At 44.4% G+C, this 18,105-nt stretch overlaps 4 protein-coding genes across 4 annotated transcripts; 2 read left to right on the top strand and 2 right to left on the bottom strand.

Annotated features, from left to right (window-relative positions):
* Positions 1 to 2,038: 2,038 nt before the first annotated feature.
* Positions 2,039 to 8,495, bottom strand: scp2b (sterol carrier protein 2b). The gene is made up of 5 exons (XM_084473370.1): positions 8,374 to 8,495; positions 7,574 to 7,667; positions 6,600 to 6,729; positions 5,445 to 5,524; positions 2,039 to 2,809 (listed from the first exon to the last, which is right to left on the bottom strand). The coding sequence occupies exons 1-5, from the start codon at positions 8,394 to 8,396 to the stop codon at positions 2,714 to 2,716; spliced, it is 423 nt and encodes a 140-aa protein (XP_084329496.1). The 5' UTR covers positions 8,397 to 8,495; the 3' UTR covers positions 2,039 to 2,713.
* A 1,645-nt stretch (positions 8,496 to 10,140) lies between these two features.
* Positions 10,141 to 13,626, top strand: cpt2 (carnitine palmitoyltransferase 2). The gene is made up of 5 exons (XM_084472478.1): positions 10,141 to 10,617; positions 10,845 to 10,925; positions 11,041 to 11,147; positions 11,576 to 12,880; positions 13,173 to 13,626. Exons 1-5 carry the CDS (start codon positions 10,448 to 10,450, stop codon positions 13,499 to 13,501), a joined length of 1,992 nt encoding a protein of 663 aa, XP_084328604.1. The 5' UTR covers positions 10,141 to 10,447; the 3' UTR covers positions 13,502 to 13,626.
* Positions 13,627 to 13,973: 347 nt separating this feature from the next.
* On the bottom strand, positions 13,974 to 15,483 carry magoh (mago homolog, exon junction complex subunit). The gene is made up of 5 exons (XM_084472479.1): positions 15,302 to 15,483; positions 14,967 to 15,025; positions 14,703 to 14,813; positions 14,426 to 14,508; positions 13,974 to 14,225 (listed from the first exon to the last, which is right to left on the bottom strand). Exons 1-5 carry the CDS (start codon positions 15,390 to 15,392, stop codon positions 14,126 to 14,128), a joined length of 444 nt encoding a protein of 147 aa, XP_084328605.1. The 5' UTR covers positions 15,393 to 15,483; the 3' UTR covers positions 13,974 to 14,125.
* A 98-nt stretch (positions 15,484 to 15,581) lies between these two features.
* aatf (apoptosis antagonizing transcription factor) lies at positions 15,582 to 17,714 on the top strand (the record flags this gene model as incomplete). The annotated part of the gene is made up of 1 exon (XM_084473371.1): positions 15,582 to 17,714. The coding sequence occupies one exon, from the start codon at positions 15,582 to 15,584 to the stop codon at positions 17,313 to 17,315; it is 1,734 nt and encodes a 577-aa protein (XP_084329497.1). The 3' UTR covers positions 17,316 to 17,714.
* Positions 17,715 to 18,105: the final 391 nt, after the last annotated feature.

Here is an 18,105-nt window from a genome sequence, read left to right on the forward strand (position 1 = left end):
AGAGGGAGGTTCGGAAAGAGAAAGGAAAGCAAGAGAGAGGAGAGAGAGAGTGAGAGAGAGAGGGAGAGCGAGGGAGAGAGGGAGAAAGCTTGGCCCTGAATGGAAGCCAAAGGCCTGAATTCTCAACTTTTTTTCCCTGTGTTATTTTTTTCCCCCCTCGGGGTTTGGATTTTCCACTCTGAGTATGGAACGGCAATAATTTGGTGTAGTAGTGATTGGTTTATTTATACTCAATACGGGTCCAGAACTTTCCCTCTGGAATCATCTCCTGGGTCTACCAGCTCGCCCAATCGGTTCGGTCGGGTGCAGTTAGTCCTCCTGAGTGCTTTGAAACCACAGAGCTGTTGAATCACAACACTTGAATGTTGTGTTCAATGTTATTCTTACAGTCAGGGGAATTCCTTCCTTAAGCAGAAACCACAGATTGGTTCTGATTTGACATGGCTAATGCCAAATGGCAAGAGGCGTTGCGACACCAGCAAATAGTTTAGCATCACTCTGTGCCAACTGGTTAGCTAGGAGATCCAAGATTTTGGGGGAAAAGCCTGACAAATATTTTGAGGAGGAAGAGGAGGAAGAGGAGAGAGGGACAGCCAAATAGGAGCAACAGGATGTGACCTAATGTCTCGCACATTGCAGCGTTATATTATTATTATTGCATTTTTTATCCAAGCCTACCTCCCACCTTGACTACAGTGCTGAGTTATTACAATATGTTAAACTCCCAGTCTGGAGATTACCTTACTGTGTTGCAGGCCATCCCCCCACAAAAAAGATAAGGAATATATAAAGAATATATATAAATACATATATAGTCAATTGGATTTATTAAATGAGTTTGTTTATAGCACAGCTTTTAAAGACCTTACTAAATGTTTTCATGTGTTATGGACAGTATCACCACTTACTCTTTTCCCTTTCCATATTAATCTTACAACCTCTAATGGTGAATAACCCAACACCGTTTCTTATAACCTTGTGATGGTTAGTATAGCTCTCTGCACGCTCTGTGTTCCTTTTTTTTTACAATGTTGTGCAGCCCTTTTTACATGACATTACACCACATTTATTAAAGCTGACTATTTAGTACAAAGTACAGTCAATTGATCAAATAAGGAAATTGCTTCAAGTGCTCCATTTTAGAGAGACGAGATAGATCTGAATTGTATTTTTTCAGGGGGCCACGATGCAGTCTGAACAGGCAAGGTTCTGCGTCTGCTACGGAGGGTGTGTAGGGTTTCTCTAGAGTTCTCTATCTTTGTTATAGCTCCGCTTTATATATGGCAATGTTGTTGTTAAATATGTGTTGCAACGTTCTCAGCCTCAGTGGCAGTTAGAGACAGACGGAGAGAGACAGAGAGAGACACACCAACTAACAACCTCAGCCATTGTGATGAGATTGTGCAAATGGCCGGAGAACAGAGAACCACGGTGATTACAGGTCCGGAAAGTAGCTCAGAGCTTGTTAGCAGATTGGCATTTCTCTCAGTCTTTTTTTCCCTTCCAGTAACAGAACAAAAAAAAAAAAAGATTGAAAAAACTACTGCGTGGCAGTCTGGAAGCCTGTCATCATGGCTGGATTCCTTCTGGAAGACCATCTGAACAAGCCGACACACTGTGCCAGAGATGCGAGTCACACCATTGCACCGCTGTTGACAGCTGGAAGCAGCGGGATGTTTTAGAACGCTTTATCTCTACAGTTGGCCTCTCTAAGGGCTTCATAGTCAAACAACAGACAGGAACCCCTAACCTTTTCAAACCGTCGAAAGGGTCAAGGCCTGGTTTCTAAACCAAGTGGGAAAAGACATTCATGTTGAGTTAGATCATAAGGATTTGGTATAAGGTAAGAAAAGTCAAAGTTCTTTAAAAGTCATGCTTGTTGGGGACAAGCAACTGTTTCTTATCAAAAGCCTTGGATTTGGTGGCTGAAGAATCATTTGAAGCCTAATCTTGGCCCGCCCCAGATTAGGCTTTTTATGTATTGGTAGAAGAATGTTCTAAAAATATATAGCAAATCGAAATATGGAAATTTCACATCACCATTTCAAAATAACTTTATAAGAATTCTGCCATTAGAAATTGTATTTATTTAAACAACTTATTTAGTAGAAATCCCTAAGAGACAATAGAGACAGTAGAGTTAATGGTGTATCTGTATTTTCTATCAGGTTACAAAGAGTTAAGGTGGAAATCATATTCAAATAACCCAACAAAAACCTACAGGCGTGAGAACAGGCACTTCGATTAAATTAATTCTAAAATGATTGCAGAAAAATTGACCCCATCCCCCCCCCCCCCCCCCCCCGCCACACACACAATCAAATCATAGCGATGACGTTCACATGACATTGACATGACCATATGTACAAACACTTCACAGATTCAAGCACTAGAAAGAAATTAAAGAAAAAAAACTAACTTTTAGTGTATCTCACAGGTCGGAAACAGACATCTACAAAAGTATCTAGTCATGTGTGGGAGTGGCCAGGTAGGACAAAGACTCGGGAGGACTTTGGATCCGTCCCTCCACGTTTCCCACATTATTCAAGACAAGTAGGACCTCAACATGGAGACCTGCTGGACCAGAGGAACCGTGTGTGTTGTTGTTAAGAAGAAGTTAAAGACCGCAGCCGGTGCAGTGTTGTGACGTCTCCTGGTTGTTTGATATGCATGGTGGCTCTCCTGGTGGAGCAGAGTGGAGGTGAACTCCACTCTACAGCTTGGCCTGGCCCGGTTTGAGCTGCAGGGACTGGAGCTTCATGGCCAGGCCCATGTTCCCAGTGATCTTCAGCTTGCCCTGGAAGAATGCCTGCAAGAAGAACAAACAGTCATTGAACTACCCCAGGGTTTCCCACACACACACACACACACACACACACACACACACACACACACACACACACACACACACACACACACACACACACACACACACACACACACACACACACACACACACACACACACACACACACACACACACACCTGTGGAGGTATTTTCAGACCCAGAGCCTGCCAATACATATTTGTGCGGTGAAATTATTCACGCATTTACATTTTTTCTGTTGTATTGAAAGAAAACTGAAAATACAGTATGAGCCACAAACCTTGGAGAGCTCCCAACCCTCCCCTTGTGACTTATTAAGTGAGAAAAAGAAAGAGTCAGTTGTTTACTGGTGCTGAGGACATGTGTAAGACAACAGGAGAACCGTGGTTTATCACCATACTTCTACGACAATGTTAGCCTGGGAACCAAATTAGTCTCACAAGCTTATGTTTCATTTGCTCTGCAGAAAAGATCTGGCTCCCCTCTCATACAGAAAGATTTCTACCCGGTAAGAAATAGACCGAACAATCACCACGGTTGATCTAATATGAGGTGGGATAATATCGACGACGGTCCATAGGTGCGCCATAGAGGTGTTTTCAACAACAACAAAGATTGCTGCCACTGATGTAGAACGGGCGGTTGTTTCCGCTATCGAGACTATTATTATAAGTATTATACTGGATGGTCGATTTTCACCAAAAGAAGAACAAACGACAGAAATGTTTGCACTCAAACAGGTCCCGCAGGATGCTGTGGAGCCACGACCAAAAATAAGTCTTCATGACAGTGATACACTGTTGGTGAAGTGTGTGGGCGGTCTGAACGGCATCGATCATTAGGCCTTACAGCCGGGTGGCCCGATTTGAACACACTGTGCCATGCCTGCTGTGTGACAGCAGGCATGCATTGGATCACACGCAATGAGGGATCACTAAAGGTTTCCGCACAATTATTTACTCAAACAGAACAAGGCCAGGAGACCAAAAGCAAAGTTTTAGGTCCAAGTTTTTTTCCTTGTAGTTGTAACCCATATGTTTAAACATCCAACTCTCTAAAGGACACATCTGTTATATTTATGTTCAAATCCAAATCCACAAGGTCACGCTTCATACCTCAACAACATTTTGTGGTCGTGAGACTAGTCATTCATGACCAAATACATTAAGTGTAAGAGACCACATGCAAATACTTTTGAGTGAGAAAGAAGGTTTGTTTGATAACCATGTGCTAAGTTTGCATGGTCCAGGACACTCCTCCAACTCGATGAAACAGTGAGGACAAAATAAATGGTTGTTATTGTACCACAATTGTAATTGTTATACATGCCCAGTTTGAGACTTTACAAGGAGCTCTAGATGAGAAAGCGTCAGCTGACTTGTGACCAGAGACACACGCAGGAGAATGTGACTCCATTATATATTTTGTTTTTCTTTGTTGGGCCGGATTCCAGAAGAATCTGACTCAGCAGATCACGTTGTAGAGAAAACATGAGTCAAAATATTACCAAATCGATTTTTTTTAAATACAAGGTTTACCGACATAAGGAAAGCTGTTTGTCTGCACCAGTCGTGTTTCTAGTAGCCATTTTGTGCTATTGGTTGGTTTTAAGGGCAGCATGCACCTCTCATAAGGGTAGCTATCTCTCACAATGATAGCTGGGATACGATTGGCAATGATTTGGATTGAGATTGGCGGAAAGCCCTTATGTTTTTTTGACCGCTGCAATGCTATGCTACATCATCACAAAAACTTTAAAGGTCCAGTGTGTAGATTTAAATAGCATCAAGCAGAAATCGAATATAACATTCCCAAGTATGTTTTGTTTATTGTATTATCTCATGAAATTTAAATGGTTTGGTTTAAAATCCTAAGATCCTTAGTTTGATCCGTTTACATCTACATGGGGAGCGGGTCCCCTTCCAGCCCACAATGGACAACGGCACTTGGGAGAACATGTTTTTTTAAGATTTGTAGGGAATGAGTGGGGAGTGTTGTCCCCACGATGGCCAGGAGCTCCATATAACTTCATACACAGACCGTGGTGTCACAATGTAAGTGTCCTAGCAGCTTAACCCTCTCTAGGGCCCGAACATCATTCCCTGCACAGGCAGAGCTCCACAAATCCACACACACCATGGTGTCATGTACGTGTACTCAAAGCTTAACCCCCTCTCGGACAGGGATATCAACTGCTGCCGCTATAACCTATAGTTATACATTTAAAGACTAATTAACTAAATATAATCCCTAAATCTATCAAAGAACCTCATCACTGGACACTTGGCTATTCAATCCTGTTATTGACAACTACATCGTTTTGGAAGTACCTAAACTGGGTCACAACTCTAAAAGATGTACGATTTGTTCAAACAATTTTTTAGCAATTATCCCCTAGTACTAGGTTATAGGTTTGCCATTACAGTGTCCCTGTTTTACAATTTCAATAAAAAATGTATTTACTATTTCGATTGTGTTCTGCCGGTCATAAATCATCACGTAAATCATGAAAAATAGAAGCCAGACCCATTTACTTTTGCTCAGAAGAAGTAAATGATCAGATTATACATCTTAAAATAAAACTAGTTAGAGATACTCAATCAGGAACAGAACTCACAGACTGGGCGTTGATCTTCCCCGTCATCAGGGCCAGAAGGTCGGTATCAGACATTGCAATGGTGCAGTCTGCCTTCTTAGCTGGAGGGCAATGAGAGACAGGGTCAACAATGATCACGTCCTGATGATTCTTGCCCAAAAAACAGCAAAGCCATTTTACTGAGTCAAGCTTAGAGAAAAAGGCTGACAATCACTGTCATAACCTGTCTTGTACTGCATATAGTGTCAAAACAAAACATGCAGGCTTGAGTACAGTTTCCTCTAGGGCTGGGCAATAATCATGGGTAATTTGACATGGTATCGATACAGTGTATCTGACATTTCATTCAAGTTTTATGGAGATTTAAAGAATGGATTAGGACTATATTACTATAGTGGATTACTATTGGATTAAAACTTCCTTTCCCACCAACGATTCAGACCTCTTATTTGATCATTTTAAGGGCATATCTTCTCATAATAATTCATTTATACTGTAAATAATAAACAATATAATTGAATTATTGCACATGAAGCAGGAATAACTATTGGCTAGGGTGTTGATCAGACATATACCTGGATCAATCCCACAGTTTCCCCTGCCAGCCTATCCCTGAGCAAGACGCCTGTTCACTAATGACATGTATGTGAATTCACTGCCCAACCCCTACCTGCTCCCTAAATTATCTGCATTTTTAATTTCTAACCTCTACCTGCTCTTTAAAAAACTGTTTCTGTACTGTCTAACCCCCACCTGCTCCTTAATGAACAGTCTCTGTATTCATTGTCTAACCCCCATCTACTCATAATGACCTGTAACTGTATTGTCTAACCCCTACCTGCAACTTAATGACCTGTCCCTGTATTCACTGTTTAACCCATACCTGTAACCACTTTATGACTAAATAGAATTCGTAGAATCTAAAACCAAAGAAAGGTATTCTCAAAAAATTGCGTGGAGCTAATTAACTAAAATGGAACTTGGAGTGGCTTAAGTGTTCGACTCCCACACAAAAAGAACAAGGTTTGATTCCCAACGTTCAGACTCCTGCTCCTAAAGGACATGCATGTGAATATTCTCTGGCAGACGCATTAGATGATAAGCATCTGCTGAAGTGACTAACTAGCATTCAGCAGGGATTTGGCCACATGTCCTGGGGCGGGTTCCATCTCTTACCCGTGTCGTTGTGGACACAGCCGGTTCCGTTCTTCACATCCACGTACCAGGTCCCTTCCTTCCCATCAGGCCCATCTTTTACTTTAAAGGCAAACACACCTCCGATCTTTTTGACATAACTTGCTCCTTCCTGTCCGGTCAACACAGGGGGTGGGGGGGGGGGGGGGAGACAAACTAAATGAATGAATTGACTAAAACCTTGTTTACGCTACACTGAAACTTTGATAGACGTATAATGATTATCCAAGAGTGTCTTCGACTTTGCACTATCAATAGTATATTTATATTTTTACAATTGATTTGATACTAATATTTACCCAGAGCAATATTTTAACCAAACACTGATTCTTTTTTTTTCATTTTCACCTGATTTACTTAGACGTGATTAATCAAGTAGGACTAAACAGAGATATTAAGATATCTGGTGAGGAAATTATTCAAATAATTTCTCATTTGAACAATAAGGCTATTAAAACATACTTAATGCCAAAACTCGATTTAATCCTGTTTTGGAGTAAATCTTTGCAGAACTCATGTGTTGAGATTTATCTGCTGCATCTGTTGAAAAGAATCAAGTCCTACAAGGCGCGAATGCCTTCAAAATACACTCCAATACTTTCCCACGTAAAATACATCTCAGGTCAAAACAAAACACATTAATATTTAATACTATTCAATTCTGAAACATTCTTCATCCAAGCCAAAACCTTGGCAACTGTTATCTAAACAGCAGTATGTGTTTGTATACATAATTTACTTGGCTGGGATTGAGAACACAATCTGAAGGTCAATGTTAAGACACTCCAAGAGCCATTTTTATTATATTATTATTATCATTTATATCAACACTGCAACTTGCAAAGGCCAACACTGCAAAGTAGTTTAAACCGCTGTCTTTGAGCCGAGGTAACCAATGGCAGGCCAGGGTGTTGTCTATGGTGGAACCTATCAGTATGAACTTTGCACTACATCACCTCCTGCAGCTTCTTGTTGATCTCCTGGAACACGGCGTGCGACTTGAAGCCCTCCAGTCCATCACTGGCGCTGGTGGACACGGCGTGGATTTTCCTGTTACAGTGACGAGCCCAACAACACAAGGTCCAAAGACATTTGTACAGGGGGGGGGGGGGGGGGGCAAAGGTACAGACACGTGTAGCAGGGTAACAATGTAAATGATTTCCCAAAGAAAACTAAATTGGCCTTAAGTTTGAACAAACTCAATGTTTGCTCTTTTCATCTGTTGACAGGGCAATACCCAAGTCAACATTTGCATTGCCTCCAGCAAAACAAAACGCTTGTAGATGAGACATGTTCTCACCTAAAGTTTATCTTTTATGTTATCAACACAAAGCCTTTTCTTATCAACCCCATTGCCGAGCAGACGAACACATTATTTTAGCCACAGGACTGGTATGATGAAAGTGTATTAATGAAGCGGTAGTAGGACATAAAGCTACCTGAACCCTACGCACTATCGGAATCGATGTATTTCCAGTGACCTGTAATGTCAGTGGACGGCTCCACTGATTACAACACACTCTACAAACATTCACCTGCATAAGGGAATGACACTTACAATCGACACGCGTCGTATGCATTTTATATACAGTCTGTAGACTTTAGGTTTAAGTACTTATTACTTGTTTATATAATTTGTTTCCTGAATTTCAACTGGGCCTGGGTGAAGAACCGATGACGTCCCTCTCGTAATAACCAAGGACGAGTTCGATTTGGCGACCAGAAATGTGCTAACATATTTTGAACCAAAACTCACCTAGGGATGTGTACTTCTGGCATTTTCACTAAACTTTAAACAATATGTACGAATCAAATGAAGGAGCAGCCTGCAGAGTAGTCGCGGCTATGGTGTGTCAGAGACTTCCTTGTTTTAGAACCAATCGACACCAGAGCTCAGCTGATCTCCAGACCATACGTATCAATTGCAGATGCACAGATCTGGTGTATAAACTGCACATACAGTAGGCCTATTATATATTGTTATTTTGATGTATTTTAACGTTTCATTATGTTTAAAGAGAATTAAAGCAATCCACGATATTCATGTATTCAATATCTGTCTCTTAGTTTTTTATTGTCACGACTATTTTCGTGGAAGGAAAATATATTTGGCTTGAATCAGTTGTCTTAATATAATCATTTTGTAATATATTGATTTCATTTGACATATTTTTAATTTAATTTCAACATTTGACAGAAAATCGTATGTTTCCCTTTCCTGCGCATGTCATTGAGCGTTATGTAGCCAGCTCACATTATTATATATATTTTTAAATCATATATAGAAGCCAATATTCACAACATAATTTAACCACAAACATGACAAAACCCTATAATTATTTCGGACACACAATCAGGTGCATATTTTTGCTCCCATCAGTAGCCTATTAATTATTTAAGTTTTCCCTGACTTCGTTGGTTTATTATTGGACGCTAAAACATACAAAAACGCACCAAACCGCGAACAATGCCATGTAGCAGCATTGTTGTTCTCAGTGGAGGCGAACAAGGGCCAATCACTCCCTTTTAATGGAGGTGCTGACCTGCCATCCGTTTAGTTTATGGAGTTTATTGCATGGGGAGGAAGGTTTTCTCAAACGCGCCTGGTTTGCCCTCCAACCTTTCCCATCGAAACATAGCATCTGCTTGGGATGTGTTGCTGTCATGGATGCATAATAAAAATCAAAGTGGCGAAGATGGAGGTGATGGTGGTGATGAAGGTGAGGGTGGTTGTGGTAACGTTAGTCGTGGTGGTAGTGGTGGTAGTGGTAGTGGTGATGGAGATGATGATAGGGTCGGTGGTAGTGGATGTGCTTGAAGTGACGTATATAACGTGCTTGTCACTAATTAGGACCACAACACCGCCCTCTGCTGGCAAGCTGTTTTAATTGTTACCTTTCATTCTGACATCACTAACATATAATATTGTATTCATTGTATATGCCTATTATTAATAATCTAGTTTCATATTTTAGAATATTGTAACTGTGAGTACCTTCACATATGAATCGGCCTGATATTCTATTGAATCAAATTGCTCCATGTAAAAAAACATAAATCCATCATTCAACCGTGACCTCGACAGCAGTCAGTGGCTTTTCTCTCGATTTAATGAGGATTTACAGCCAAAACAGCAGGATCAGCTTTTTGTGCACGCAGGTCGTGACAACTAAAGTAAGGGATATCGGGGAGCGTGACAACAACCAAACAGAATATCATTTTAGTGGATTAACAAATGAAAAAAATAATAATCCATACAAACATTGCTGCTGCTTCTACTACTACTACTACTACTACTACTACTACTACTACTACTACTAGGCCTACTAATGATAAAACAAATAATAACAATAATAATTTGTTGTTGTTTATTAATTATACTAATTAATACATGTGGTGTGCTGTTTTTAATATCTATGTGCTATTTAAAAAGTTATATATGTAAAACTGCGCGGAGGAAGGCAATGAGGTTATAGATCACAGTTCATGCTAGAAGGCATGGTCACGTGCTCATTGATGGCCGTCTACTTCCTGTTTTGGATTTAATTCTTAGTTGCATTCAAGTTCACGTACAATTGACCGCGTGTACACCACTTGTGTGTATATTAGCAAGACACACGTTTTCAATGAGTGTATGACATAATCGGTAAGTGTCTTCGCCTGTCAATGAACTGGAAGACCGTATTTGATCGTTAACATCGGTTTCATATTCGGTCGTCATCCATAAGGCAGCCAGGAGACAGGTACTGGTAGCCAGCAGTGTCAATCTACAGTGCCATAGCTGCGTACCTTGCTGAACAAAGAAACAAACGTGCTTATCAGACAAAGCCATGGCGAACCTGCTTTCCCTGCAGTTCGGTGCCTCTGTCAGACACACTGGCAGGCTAGTGTCTCCGAGAGCCGCGTCCTTGACTCAAAGACGCTACAAACAGGACTCTTCTGCAGAGTACCTGCACAAAAGCATTGTACCCTCAATGCATTACCAAAAGAGTCTGCCTAGGTAAGTATCTATTTTGAAGCCCATTTGAAATCAAGAGTTCTCACAGAAAGGTCTTTATTCTGTAGAGAAGGGGATAGATTGATGTGAATGAATGAATGTAGGTGAAAGTGCACAGCTGATTGGGGCTTGGACGTGATGTAAACACGAGATGGCGGTGCTACACCCAATGAGAACAGTTGTACTTTTGGGATGTACTAAATTCCATATCATGTTTTCTTTTTTTTCAGGCTCCCTGTTCCCAAACTAGAAGATACTATCAGAAGATATCTAGCGGCTCAGAAGCCACTGTTGGACGATGACCAATTCAGGTGAATGCACTGGAATATATTTGATTCAAAACATAATCATATAACCTGACTATTAGGTTATATGGTTATAATTAGGTTATAATTATTTATTCTTATGCCTTCTATGTGATCCCAGGACCACTGAGAACTTGGCCAAGGACTTTCAGAGTACAACAGGGAAGACCTTGCATGAAGAACTGGTGGCCCAGGATAAGAGCAACAAGCACACCAGCTACATCTCAGGTGAGAGCCAATGCAGAGGATCCTCAACAGGAGTCCGAAGTTCTGTTAAATATACAGATGCATATACATGTACCCCTGTGTTTCCACACAGTTTTATCTAACCACGAAGGTTTTGCTGTTGGCTTAGTGCTAATGGATTCAATCCCATTACCTTGTTCCTTGAACAAGATACCCTAACCTTACATGCTACATAATGACATCTGAAAGGCATTGTCACTTTAGATTAAAGCCTGCTCAATGATTACATAGTGCAAGTCCTTTAGTAATTTTATCCTAAGTGACACATTTCATTAATAAGCCAGTAGGGGCATCTTTCCCAAGGGATGCCTATGTTTAGACAGCGGACATTGGGGATTGATCCAAGAACCCTGTAGCTTAGTGGCATACACCCTAATCCCTGCCTTATCCACTTCCATCCTATCCTCCAGCGCCATGGTTCGACATGTACCTCTCGGCCCGGGAGTCTGTGGTGCTGAACTTTAACCCCTTCATGTCCTTCAACCCGGACCCCCGAGCCGAGTACAACGACCAGCTGGTCCGCGCCACCAACGTGGTGTGCTCGGCCGTGCGCTTCATGAAGACCCTGCGGGCGGGGGTCCTGGCCCCCGAGGTCTTCCACCTCAACCCGTCCAAGAGCGATACGGACGGCTTCAAGAGGCTGATCCGCTGGGTGCCCCCCTCTCTGTCCTGGTACGGCGCCTACATGGTGAACGCCTATCCCCTGGACATGTCCCAGTACTTCCGCCTCTTCAACTCCACCCGCGTGCCTAAGCAGGGCCGGGACGAGCTCTTCACCGACGCCAAGGGGCGGCACCTGCTGGTGATGCGGAAGGGCAACATGTATTCGTTCGACGTGGTCGACCCCGACGGGAACATGGTGAAGCCTGCCGAGATCCAGGCCCACCTGAACTACATCCTGGCGGACGAGAGCCCGGCGGCGGCCCACCCTCTGGGGTTGCTGACCAGTGAGAACCGGGACGTGTGGGCGGGGCTGAGGGACAAGCTAGTCGCCGCGGGCAACGGCGAGACGCTGCAGGAGGTGGACAGCGCGCTGTTCTGCCTGTGTCTGGACGACGAGGACATGCGCGACCACATCCACACCTCCCACAACATGCTGCACGGCGACGGCTGCAACCGCTGGTACGACAAGTCCTTCTCCGTGGTGCTGGCCCGGGACGGCGAGGCCGCCATCAACTTCGAGCATTCGTGGGGCGACGGCGTGGCCGTGCTGCGCTTCCAGAACGAGATCTTCAAGGACACCACGGAGAAGCCGCTGGTACACCCGGGCTCCGCCCCCGCCGGCGTGGACTCGGCGGCCGCCGTGCGCAGGCTCCGTTTCCACCTCGACGACGCGCTGCGCGCCGGCATCAACACCGCCAAGGTGAACTTTGACGCGGCCGTGTCGAAGCTCACCATCGACGCCTTGGAGTTCAAGAAGGGCGGGAAAGAGCAGCTGAAGAAGCAGAAGCTGAGCCCCGATGCGGTGGCCCAGCTGGCGTTCCAGATGGGCTTCCTGCGGCAGTACGGCCACACGGTGGCCACGTACGAGTCCTGCAGCACGGCCGCCTTCAAGCACGGACGCACCGAGACCATCCGCCCGGCCACGGTGCACACCAAGCGCTGCGCCGAGGCCTTCGTCCAGCGGCCGGGGGAGCACAGCGTGGAGCAGCTGGTGGAGATGCTGAAGGACTGCTCTAAGTACCACGGGCAGCTCACCAGGGAGGCCGCCATGGGTGGGTTATAGGAGACATCTCAGAACAGATGGTATAGTGTGATGGATAAAATCACTTTAAAATACAACCCGTAAAACTGGGTTTATTTTATGAATGGCACTTTGAAACATCCCTCAAAAATATCTAATCGTTTTTAGTTGTTTATCCCACTTAAACAATATTATTGTTGGGTTAGTAGGGGTAAAGGTGAAACTAATTAAAGATTTAATAAAATAATTGTGTTACTTTTAGATATGGAGGTTTGATATGTTCTTCACTCTAGTCAAGCTTACAGTTCCTTCCCTTTCTCCAGGTCAGGGATTCGACCGCCACCTCTTCGCTATGCGCTATCTGGCCAACACTAAAGGGCAGGCCCTCCACGACTTATACCAGGACCCGGCGTACGCGGCCATCAACCACAACGTCCTGTCCACCAGCACCCTCACTAGCCCAGCCGTCAGCCTGGGCGGCTTCGCCCCGGTCGTCCCAGACGGCTTTGGCGTAGGCTACGGTGTCCACGACGACTGGATCGGCTGCAACGTGTCCAGCTACCCGTCCCGCGATGTCCACGAATTCCTGAGATGTGTCGACAAGTCTCTAGAGGACATCTTCGCCGTGTTGGAGGGGAAGCCCCTCGTCTAAAATGGCTGCTTTGATGATTTTGGATAAGGGGACAAACGATGCAGTGATTGTGGAAAGTAATAGCATTATTTTTGGGTGGGGGGGGCGGGTTTTGACACAACAGATTGAGACATTTAAGATTGAACAATATTTTGTGCTATGGTAATTTATTTAATATACTTTAAGTTACTGTCAAATTGACAAAATTAACTTTACAACTTACTAGTATATTTATAAGTGGCTTACTGTAAAACACTTGATTAGCTACAAGTCATGCATTGAAATACTAGAAACCGTAACAGCCTTAGTGAAATGTAACTACTTTTACATGGTATGGTAACTAGTTACCATGGTATGTATTGGTAACTAGCTCACCATGTCAAAAGTACATACTTCATTCAAAGCCTTGTGCTTTTCTAAAATGGAGAAATAAAGTTATTTTATTTTGTAAAAGTTTGTTTATTTACCAAATGTATTTCACAACAAAGGACATTTCTATAAACCAGAACAACGACCGTTGTTCAAAAGATCGTTCAACAGAGAAATCAAAATAAAAGGCTTCATCACGAAAAAAAAAAAATGTACAAAAGCTGTACGTACAACAGGATTAACATTAAAGCAATTCAAAAGTCAGTAGGAATCATTTTAGATGGGCTTGATTTTGAAGTGTAGGCCGATTAGACTGAAGACGAGACATTTCAGGTCCTGGACCAGGTAGTAGAAGACACGGAGACCCTCTGGATCTCTGCAGAAGACAGGAAGATAAAGAGGTTTTAGAAACGTTGGTCATCAACCAGGCACTAAGCCCCCACAGCAGAAGACTTCAACCAGGCCTGTGAACCAAGTTCTCCAACTCAGTGCTTTTGCAGCCCAGCATTTTTTGTACATGTATATACGTTTACCTATGGAAATTTGAAAGGAAGCATAGCCATTTGAAATACTTACTTAGACTGGTTCACGTCAATCAAGGAGCCGATCTTCGATGTTGTGAAGGAAATGTGTTCATCTCCAATGACTATCTCCAACTCCTGTGGAAATGGAGAAACAGCTGAACTTCATGGACCGAAATTCACCTAACTGCGATGTTTTGTTATGGATGGACCATCAATCAGGAAATATAAATAACGTATTATGGAGCTTTAATGGTGACTTCATGACGATTTGCAGCAGGTACCAAAAGTAGTGGCAAATGCTTTGAGATCGAATAATAAGAGTATCGAACCTGTCTTCCGACTCTATCGGGTGGTGGCCAAAGCGCGTCGTCTTCCTTGGTTATTTCACTGTCGTCAATGATCCTTTTGAGTTCCTCCATCACACTCTTGTGTACATAGGCCTAAAACAGTCAACAGGGAATGAGGTTCAGTGGAATTGATTAAAGAAACACGGGTATTTCGGATGTAAATGCATCGTTTAACAGGCCACACAAACAACTCAATAACCAGACATACCACAAAATCACAATTGTTAAGGAAAATAAAATCAATACCTCTTTTCGGATCATGACGTCGTTCTTGTAGTTGCTGTTGTTTGCATATCTCAGTTTTCCTGTAGTACAACATTCGGCGTTAATACTTAAGTTTGGGACCGACCCATTCAAACAGCAAACATAACTACAAGTTAGGGGCACCCAAAAGTACACAGACCATGTGAGACATGCAAAACCATATTTGATTCTAGAAACAATCAAATGCGTTAGTCTTGAGTTCCGAGCAGGACATATTTGGCATTTTTTAACAAAACTGGAACAGAAACGTAACATTGGCGCGGTAGCCATTGGGTCCCAATGCGGCCTACAGCAACACACCGGGCCTCACAACTCACCGTCAGGTCGGAACTCAAACTCTAAGAATTCGTGTCCGAATTTCCCCTTGTGCCCGACATAATATCTCAAATAGAAGTCGCTCGTGGACATCCTAAGGCTTCAGTATTTCTGTAGTTTGTAAACGGTCCGATTGAAAGAAACACAAGGGGCTAGCACAATCCTACTTCACCACCGCGCTGCACTTCCTGCGCATGCGTACATTGGAGCGGCGGTGTCCGTCGCGCTGTAATGACGTCGGCATCGGCATCGCGCATACACACGTGTGGTCAAAGTTGAAAGATGGCTGGTTCGGTTTCCCAGCAGCTTGAGGAATTGTTAAACCCTTTACCAAAATTCGCAGACCCCGAGAACGACCAGGACGACGAGACTAAAGCCCAAGTGGATGACAGGTTTGACGAAGACGATCACGAAGATCACGAAGATGGGTTTGGCCTTAGCAATCTGCGAAAGCACAACACGTCTCTGCTGGCTGAGACCGATCGCCGATACGTGGGAAAGGCAGTATCTCGTAAACAACTGCTTAAGGAGATGGGGCAATCAGACGAAGAAGGAGATGATGACGAGGAAGAAGATGATATGACCGAAACGAAAGGTGAGGACGACGACGACGACGACGATGATGATGATGATGACGAAGAGATCGATTCCGACGAGTGTGATGACATTGCATCTGGGGGTGAAAGTGAGACGCAAGAAGCGCAGCTGACAGGGAAACCAAATGGTACGGTCAAAACCCTCGTGTCTAACAAGAAACGTACAGACTTCGTGTGTGCTGAGGGGGTGGACTTGCAAAAGTTAACAGAAGGGATGGACGATCTGGGAGCGAGTGATGATGACGATGGGAGCGATGATGATGATGATGATGATGGAGAGGAAGATGATGATGACTCTGAAGAGGGTACTGAAGACGAGGATGAAGACCAGGGCACAGTCAAGACCTTCTCTAAAGAGAAGGTGGACGAGGAAGTGGAGAAGGGCAAGGCCGTGAAGAATCAGCTCATTCTGTGGGACCAACTGCTGGAAGGACGAATCAAGATCCAGAAGGCTCTCGCCACGGCCAATCAGCTTCCACAACCGCAGACCTTCCCAGAGTTTAAGCAGCAGGGCGGCCCAGAGTTCGCCGGGGCGTTGAAGAACAGCCACAAAGCCCTGAAGGCTCTCCAGCGGTCTCTGATGGAGCTGCAGGACCAGCTGCTGCACCAGAACCCCGACACCAGGCCCATCTCCCTGGGGAAGACCTACGGAGCCGCGGCCAACAGCGACAGTGAGCTCAGCGAGGAGACGGAGGCGGAACCGGTGGCTGGATCCGGTGGCGTGAAGCGCAAGCTGGACGTGGGACAGTACCCGGGCTTCATGGCCAAACGCTTCGCCGCCTTCCAGCCCTACTGCAACGGCACGCTGCAGAAGTGGCACGACAAGACCAGGCTGACCATGGGCAAGAGCAGCAAGGGCTTCGGGGCCTTCGAGCGCAACATCGTCACCCAGGTGGAGCAGGTGCTCCTGGACAAGGAGCGGCTGCTGAGGCGAACCCAGACCCGACGCACCGAGTACAGAGTCCTGGGGAAGAGGGACGCGTCGTCCGCCGCGCCGCCCGAAGAGCCGGCCGCACCCCCGGAGGGCAGAGAAGAAGAGGAGCCGGCGGACGAGCAGACGACGAAGGCCAACCGGCACCTCAAGGACCTGGACGAGGACATCTTCGACGACGACGACTTCTACCACCAGCTCCTCCGGGAGCTGATCGAGCGCAAGACGAGCGCGGCGGACCCCAACGACCAGGTGGCCATGGGCCGGCAGTGGCTGACCATCCAGAAGCTGCGCAGCAAGATCAAGAAGCGCGTGGACACCAAGGCCAGCAAGGGGCGCAAGGTGCGCTTCACCATCCACAGCAAGCTGGTGAACTTCATGGCCCCGGTCGACCACAGCCCCATGAACGACGAGGCCAGGACCGAGCTGTTCCGCTGCCTGTTTGGCAAAAACTCAGCGCTGGAGGGGGCGCAGGTCAGCGTCATGTAAAAGGAGGTCAATGTCGGTGAGGTGCCTTTCGTGCCCTGGCATCCCCTCGAGACGTCCGCCCCGACCGCGTTGGTTCATATTCTTGGGGCCGACGGTTGTTTTGTATGAATTTGAGTATGAGGGAATGGGAGTGGATGAAGTCCATTGCTTTGCAGATGAGCCGTGTCTTTGGTTAGCAATGTTTCTATAATGTGTATAAGTATCTGTATAACTTTATAATAGTCTTTTAAAACGCTGATGTGTTCATCTGTTTTTCTACCATAAAGTGTATGGATTATGACAATGTCTTTCTGTTAACAAAATAATTAACCAATTGTGGGCCTTATATTCACAATTGATAGGAAATAAATGTAGAGATATTGAGATAAATCTTAAATTCTATAGTTTGTAATATGTAGTTACCCCAAATATAACTATACAGTAGGGAAAGGGGGTCCAAGCAAACGTATAGATTTTACCTGGGGGTTCACATTCAAATAACATGCTACATGAAACATGAGTCCATCCACGAGACCGAAAAATAGATTTATTACCTGAGAAATGAACATTAAAAAACTGTACAGAAAGCAAAACATCTCAAAACAGGCCTCATTCACCTGGCTTATGCGGCTTAACATGGTTCAAGTGAAACGGTTAGAAAAACATTGGCTCATTCATTTAAACATCACTTCATGTATTTGCAGCCTGAGGATTGTATCCCATACTGTTAAACATAACACAAGGAGGTAACTTTATTAGACCACAGAGAGAATGACCCTTTGTCACATCAGATGCACATCTTGGGATATCA

This window comes from Micromesistius poutassou (assembly GCF_964030765.1).
Source record: "Micromesistius poutassou genome assembly, chromosome: 9".
NCBI classification, from domain to species: Eukaryota; Metazoa; Chordata; class Actinopteri; order Gadiformes; family Gadidae; genus Micromesistius; species Micromesistius poutassou.

What these genes read in the sequence shown, in the direction of transcription:
- scp2b (XM_084473370.1), bottom strand. Translation starts at nt 8,396, where the DNA reads ATGCCAGAAGTACACATCCCTAG. An exon ending in CCAGAAGTACACATCCCTAG is followed by an intron (nt 7,668 to 8,373) that starts GTGAGTTTTGGT and finishes TCACTGTAACAG; the next exon opens with GAAAATCCACGCCGTGTCCA. An exon ending in GGAAGATCAACGCCCAGTCT is followed by an intron (nt 2,810 to 5,444) that starts GTGAGTTCTGTT and finishes TTCTTCTTGCAG; the next exon opens with GCATTCTTCCAGGGCAAGCT.
- magoh (XM_084472479.1), bottom strand. Translation starts at nt 15,392, where the DNA reads ATGTCCACGAGCGACTTCTATTTGAGATATTATGTCGGGCACAAGGGG. An exon ending in GTTTGAGTTCCGACCTGACG is followed by an intron (nt 15,026 to 15,301) that starts GTGAGTTGTGAG and finishes GTTGTACTACAG; the next exon opens with GAAAACTGAGATATGCAAAC. An exon ending in ATTGACGTGAACCAGTCTAA is followed by an intron (nt 14,226 to 14,425) that starts GTAAGTATTTCA and finishes TGTCTTCTGCAG; the next exon opens with AGATCCAGAGGGTCTCCGTG.
- cpt2 (XM_084472478.1), top strand. Translation starts at nt 10,448, where the DNA reads ATGGCGAACCTGCTTTCCCTGCAGTTCGGTGCCTCTGTCAGACACACT. An exon ending in TACCAAAAGAGTCTGCCTAG is followed by an intron (nt 10,618 to 10,844) that starts GTAAGTATCTAT and finishes CTTTTTTTTCAG; the next exon opens with GCTCCCTGTTCCCAAACTAG. An exon ending in CACCAGGGAGGCCGCCATGG is followed by an intron (nt 12,881 to 13,172) that starts GTGGGTTATAGG and finishes CCCTTTCTCCAG; the next exon opens with GTCAGGGATTCGACCGCCAC.